The sequence below is a fragment of the Anas platyrhynchos genome, chromosome 21 (genome assembly GCF_047663525.1).
Source record: "Anas platyrhynchos isolate ZD024472 breed Pekin duck chromosome 21, IASCAAS_PekinDuck_T2T, whole genome shotgun sequence".
NCBI lineage: Eukaryota > Metazoa > Chordata > Aves > Anseriformes > Anatidae > Anas > Anas platyrhynchos.
This window is the reverse complement of record NC_092607.1, coordinates 5440144-5445497: the sequence shown is the minus strand read 5'-3', so window position 1 is coordinate 5445497 and position 5354 is coordinate 5440144. Positions and strand designations below refer to the sequence as shown.

Genomic DNA, 5354 nt, shown 5'->3' with positions numbered 1-5354 from the left:
GCTGCTTCCCAGAGCTGTCAGTCACTCGTGTCCCTCCCCAGCTCACTTCCCCATCCAGCATATAAAGGCGGGGAGCAGGGGGGCAGCATGGTGTGGTGCCTGGTTCCTTCTTGCTGGTTATCTGCTTACCTTCAACAGGGGGGAAAAAGGTACTGTTTGCTACAGGAGGGAAAGCTTTTGGTTGGTGAGGCTGTACCTGTTTTGTGACCTCCAGGTTCATGTTTAAATGTGTCTTACATTGTTTAATCACAGAGTGAAATGAGTCTTAATTAATACATGATTGCCTGTGATCCTGGCTGAAGGGTTAGGTATGGCCTGTGCTGGTGTTGTGTAGAAAGCTGGGTGGGGTTGGGCTGTGCTTTTGGCAGGAGAGCAGACTTCTGAATGTGTCTCTTCTTTTTCCTTTTTCCTCTAAATCTGCTGTTACTACCCCTCTCCTAGTACAAGAGCTTCTCTAAGCCTTGGTGGGGAGGAAAGAGGTACCAGATCCCTCTCCTAAGCAGAGTGCTCACTATCGATATGATCTCTCTCTAACAGAGATCTAGAGTGGGGAAAGACTTCCTTTATATAAGGGGAATGAGGGCAATGTGAAACCTAAACATTAGCTGGCTTTGGAAATTCCCTAGACCCTTTTCCCCTATAAGGGGAGGGGACTGTGAGAAGTATCTCAATTTCTCAGACAGGGTTGTCTTTGAAGCTATTCTTATTTGCAATTGGATTGCAATGGCAGGCATCCTGCAAGCAGGGGTGCATGTTAAAAGTATACCAAAACCTTATATTCTCTACTACCTGATGCTTGATTCCTTCCCTGTTCCTCACTGGCTGAGTGCTACAGGTTCACAACCTACTTCACATTGACTACTATACCATATGTGTCCAACTCTATTTGACCAACTGTTAATTTCTCCTTTTCCTTTTTTTCCCTTCTCTCGTGATTTGAGGGCCCATGACTTGTTTTTTACTGATTTCACACTGCTCATCCTGTTTTTCTTAGCTATCCTCCTTGTTTTGGGACAGCAGGACCTTATCTTCTTAACATACTCCCTGCTGCTATGCTACTGTTGTGCCTGCACAATCACTTCTGAATGTACAAGGTTAGTGGAATTTTCCACTGCAAAAACACCTTCTATTGCAAAAACACAACTTTGTTTCTGTGAGACTCATTCTGGGATCTGTCCTTAATGGACACTAAAAAAAAAAAGTCTCCTGATTTATGTTAGGAAGGGGAGCTCCTCTGGAGGCTCGCTAGCGGTTTGGTTGAATTTCTCTTAAACCATGGTACTACTTGCATTGCAGCTGCGATGGCCTCTGCTATGCCTGATAAAGAGGATGCTGTGAAGAGCTCCCCAGAGATGAAGGAAGAGGAGCAACAGGTAGGTGCCCTGTGAGATGAAATGAGTGGCAGCTCTGGGGTGCATGTATTAGCAGGTGGCCCTGCTGTGGCTGAGGCTCTGCCTGTGTGGAGGAAGGAACATCTCTGCTCAGTCTGTGCCTTACAGCCCCTCTGCAAATAGGGGTGGTAGCACAGCCCCAGGTACACATGAGGGCCCTTGGGATAACCTCTTAGGCTAAGTGAAATGACCTGGTCCTTGGCTAGGAGAGATGTGCATCTCATACTGTAGCCAAGAGCCTGGCTTGCTACTGGCAATGCTCCTGTGGAAAGGTTCCCATGTTCCAGCAGCCCAGGAACCCCCTGTGCTTGCCTTGTTCCCCATGACCAACTTCATACTTGTTACAGAGCAGTGTAAAGCCTGTTTGTTTACAACCTACCTGATCCTGTTTAGGTGAAGCTCTCTTTGGGGTGCTGGGTTGTTAAATAGCTCTACAAAATGAACTAGAACTGGATATGTGTCCAGAAGCACTGAGGTTGTCTGCGGACTCAGAAGTCCCTTGGGTAGTGTTGCACTGGAGGAAAACCTCTCCATGATGGACTGGATATAAGTGTCAGTGCTCCACAGGTGTTTTAAAGTCTGTTTGTGGACTTTAAGGCAAATGTCTAAGCAAGGCTTGTCTTGCTTACCTTATGGCAGGTCACTTGAACAGGCAAGTTGAAATTTTGGTGCAACACCACATAGTTGCGTGCTCAGTGTCATGTTTGCAAGCTTCATGACTACTTTCCCCTTTTAGGATGCAGTAAATCAGATGGCTAACCTGACCTTTGTCAGCTCTGCCTGTGACATGGTTTCTACCGCTTATGCCTCCACTAAGGAGAGCCACCCCTACATCAGGTCTGTCTGTGATGCAGCAGAGAAAGGAGTGAAGAGCATGACTGAAGCCACAGCCAGCTGTGTGCAGCCACTTCTGACTACACTGGAGCCTCAAGGTAACTCCCTGGGGAAAAGGAGGTCTGCAGCTGCTTCTGAAGGTCTCTCTCTCCTTCCAGCTCTGAAAGGAGCCCTAGGGTGTGGGAATGCACCTCTCCTCCATGGTAAAAGGACAACTCCAGACTTATTCATAATGTCAAAAAGCTGAGTCTTACTCTGGGTAATGTGCTAGAGGGATGTTTTCCCTGGAAGATGAGTATTGAGTTTGGCTGCTCTAAAGCTGATCTTGCCAGGTCCAAAGTCTTGTATATCAGTTGCTCATAGCTTGATTCTTGTACCTTTGCAGAGGCTGCAGGAAAAGGCCTCTTCTTGTTCACTTTAAGCCCAGAGTGGGTATCCCTGTCCTGTTGGTTACTACTTGAACCTGGATCCTTGGCATACTGGGGTTTGGGGCATTTTTTTTTCCTTTATAGAGATAAGGACTACACTTGAACTTTATTCAAGGACCTACAGGAGGGAAATAAGTGTAGATGGCTATGTCCATGCAAGTAAAAATTGGCTGCTATCAAAGTGAATAGATCTATGTGGAGACTAAGAAGCTGCTCTACAAATTCAGCTTATAGCAGAGTATGCTTGGCCTGGTGGCCTGGGTGGAGACTTTGATCCAGGCTCCTTGCAGAGCACTGTTCTCTGGAAGATAGGACTTGTTTTTCCTGCTGTTCTATCCCACAAGCTTTAACACTTTTTTTCTTTATAAACAGTTGCTGCAGCAAATGAGTATGCCTCCAAAGGTTTGGATAAACTAGGGGAAAAGGTCCCACTCCTTCAAAAGCCAGTGGACCAGGTGAGACTTAAAGGTAGTGCATCCCAGGCTGGTCATTGCAGGCTTTCTAAGCTTGGGAGTGAGGTAGCTTCCCAGAAGGAATGAAATACTCCTTAGGTGCACAGTACAAGCTCCTATAGGAGCACGTAATAAGCAGACACTATGCAGAGTCCTTCTAGTGCAGTTCACCCTAAGCCCTTACCTGACATAAATCTCTTCTGCAGGTTATCTCTGAAACAAAAGAGCTGGTGTCATCCACAGTGGCAGAGGCAAAGGATGCTGTGAGCAGCAGAGTGACAGAGGTGATAGATGCAACTAAGGGCGCTATTCACAGCAGTGTGGAAGCTGCCAGATCTGCAGTAACCAGCAGTGTGGGGATGGTCATGGACTCCAGAGTGGGCCAGATGGCTGTGAGCAGAGCAGAAGCTGTGCTGTGGAGAACAGAAGAAGACAACTCTCTCCCCATTGGAAATGAGGAATTAGGTCAGGAAACAACATGTGACTATCTGTAATGGGATCATCAATTGGAGGGTGGTCAGCCCCATTCCTTTGGAATGTGGCTAGTGGAAAGTGCCATGCTGGAGGCTTCCTGACTCCTAGTCAAAGGTTTCCTGCCTCTTCTTAGCTCTGCTTGGTAAGAACCTTTGATCAGCTGCTTACAGGTACTGTCTCTTTCCCCAGCCAAACTGGCAGCATCTGAGGAGGATGCAGGTATAATGTCTGTGGAGCAGCAGCAGGAGACGAGGAGGTACTTTGTGCGGTTGGGCTCTCTCTCTGATGAACTTCGCCAGTTTGCCTACCTGCACTCTTCAGATAAAATGAAGCGGATCTGGCAGGGCATGCAGGAGGCTCTTGGACAGCTTCACTCCATCATTGAACTGGTAGGCAGAGCCTGGCCTCCCTGTTGGAGGCCAGGAGGTGACCAAGAGGTTGTCTTGGCCTCAGCTGATGTGTCCTGACACCAACTTTTTTTTTTCCCCGGCACAGATTGAGGTGTTTAAGCAAGGCTTTAATAAAAAGCTTCAGGAAGGGCAGGAGAAACTGTGCCAGATGTGGCTGGACTGGACTAGGAAGCTTCCTGAAGACAGCAGATCTGCCAGCTCTGCAGAGCCAGAGGTATCTCCCTGGGGGAGAGCAAGGAGAAGCCCCAAGCCCTTTTACTTTTCTTTAATTAATGTACTCCTGAACTTGTCCTTTCTGCCTCTTCCCAGGAGATGGAGTCTCTGGCCCTGCTGATGGCACGCAGCATCACGCAGCAGCTGCAAATCACCTGTTGTAAAATTGTGTCTGCAATCCGAGGCCTTCCCTCAAGCCTTCAGGATAAGGTGAAACAATCCCTTAATACCATAGAAGAGCTTCGTGCTTTTTTCTCAGCAGCGAATTCCTTCCAGGACTTGTCCAGCAGTGTCTTGGCCCAGAGCCAGGGGAAGCTGGCTGTGATCCAGGAGTACATGGAGGAGCTGCTGGACTACCTGAAGGACAACCGGCCTCCGTCCTGGCTGGTGGGACCCTTCTCTCCTCAGGAGGAGGAAACTCTGCAGGAGGAGGCCTTGCAGGAGGAAGCAGGGGCTCATGAAGCTCCTGCCTCCTCCCTGTGAAAGGCAAGGCCCTGAGCGCAGGCCTGGGAGCTTGGACTTTGATAGCTTTACCCTACTTCCCAGCTGAAGGTGGAGCTGTCACACTGAATAATCATTGGGTAATAAATTTCAGGGGGTAATGGAGGTTAGTAGGACTGCTCCTTGGTGCTGGTGGCTGAGCATTGGCTCAAGATACAGACCTGAAGGTCTCCAGTGCCCCCACCTCCCTAGCAAGCTGTCTAAGGCATGGCCTTCCATGGTGTATCCATGTAATGCCTGTACTCACGCGATATCTGCTGTTGGTCCTAATCCTTCAACACAGTATGCAATGTAAAGAACTCTTCCTAGAAGCTGTATGTATATGACCTAGCATAACTGTTTAAAATAAAACTACTGCATGCAAAAATGCTTACTTTCTCTTCTTTTCTGGAGTGGCGCTGTGAGTGCTGCTTATCAGATGTGAGCTATAATTTTCCCATCTTCAAGGGCAATATCACTGCTTAGCTGGAAAAAATGGGTGGATCTGTATTCTGAAAACTTGCTTTAAAGCCTCTAAGCAGTGGTGTTGAGGTTTATGGAGGGAACCACAGCTATGGTCTTCTACTCTTTTTCTCCTGAGTACAAATAGCTGTTGCTGCGACCACTATGTGTGGTGACTTAGTGCTGTACTGTGGCAGGACCGTGTGATCC

At 48.0% G+C, this 5354-nt stretch overlaps 1 protein-coding gene across 2 annotated transcripts; it reads left to right on the top strand.

Annotated features, from left to right (window-relative positions):
* LOC101802175 (perilipin-3) lies at positions 1-5070 on the top strand. 2 transcript variants are annotated; one of them, XM_021272140.4, is made up of 8 exons: positions 1-149; positions 1297-1373; positions 2128-2428; positions 3026-3108; positions 3312-3570; positions 3769-3968; positions 4075-4203; positions 4299-5070. In XM_021272140.4, the coding sequence occupies exons 2-8, from the start codon at positions 1302-1304 to the stop codon at positions 4683-4685; spliced, it is 1431 nt and encodes a 476-aa protein (XP_021127815.3). In that variant the 5' UTR covers positions 1-149; positions 1297-1301; the 3' UTR covers positions 4686-5070. The 2 variants fall into 2 exon arrangements, with proteins under 2 accessions (XP_021127815.3, XP_005019114.4); XM_005019057.6 differs by having other exon boundaries at positions 4-149; positions 2128-2323.
* The last annotated feature ends 284 nt before the right edge of the window (positions 5071-5354 follow it).

Excerpts from the sequence above, each read along its gene's own strand:
- LOC101802175 (XM_021272140.4), top strand. The coding sequence starts at position 1,302 with ATGGCCTCTGCTATGCCTGATAAAGAGGATGCTGTGAAGAGCTCCCCA. Across the intron at positions 3,571-3,768 it reads CATTGGAAATGAGGAATTAG|CCAAACTGGCAGCATCTGAG; the intron begins GTCAGGAAACAA and ends CTCTTTCCCCAG. Across the intron at positions 3,969-4,074 it reads TTCACTCCATCATTGAACTG|ATTGAGGTGTTTAAGCAAGG; the intron begins GTAGGCAGAGCC and ends TCCCCGGCACAG.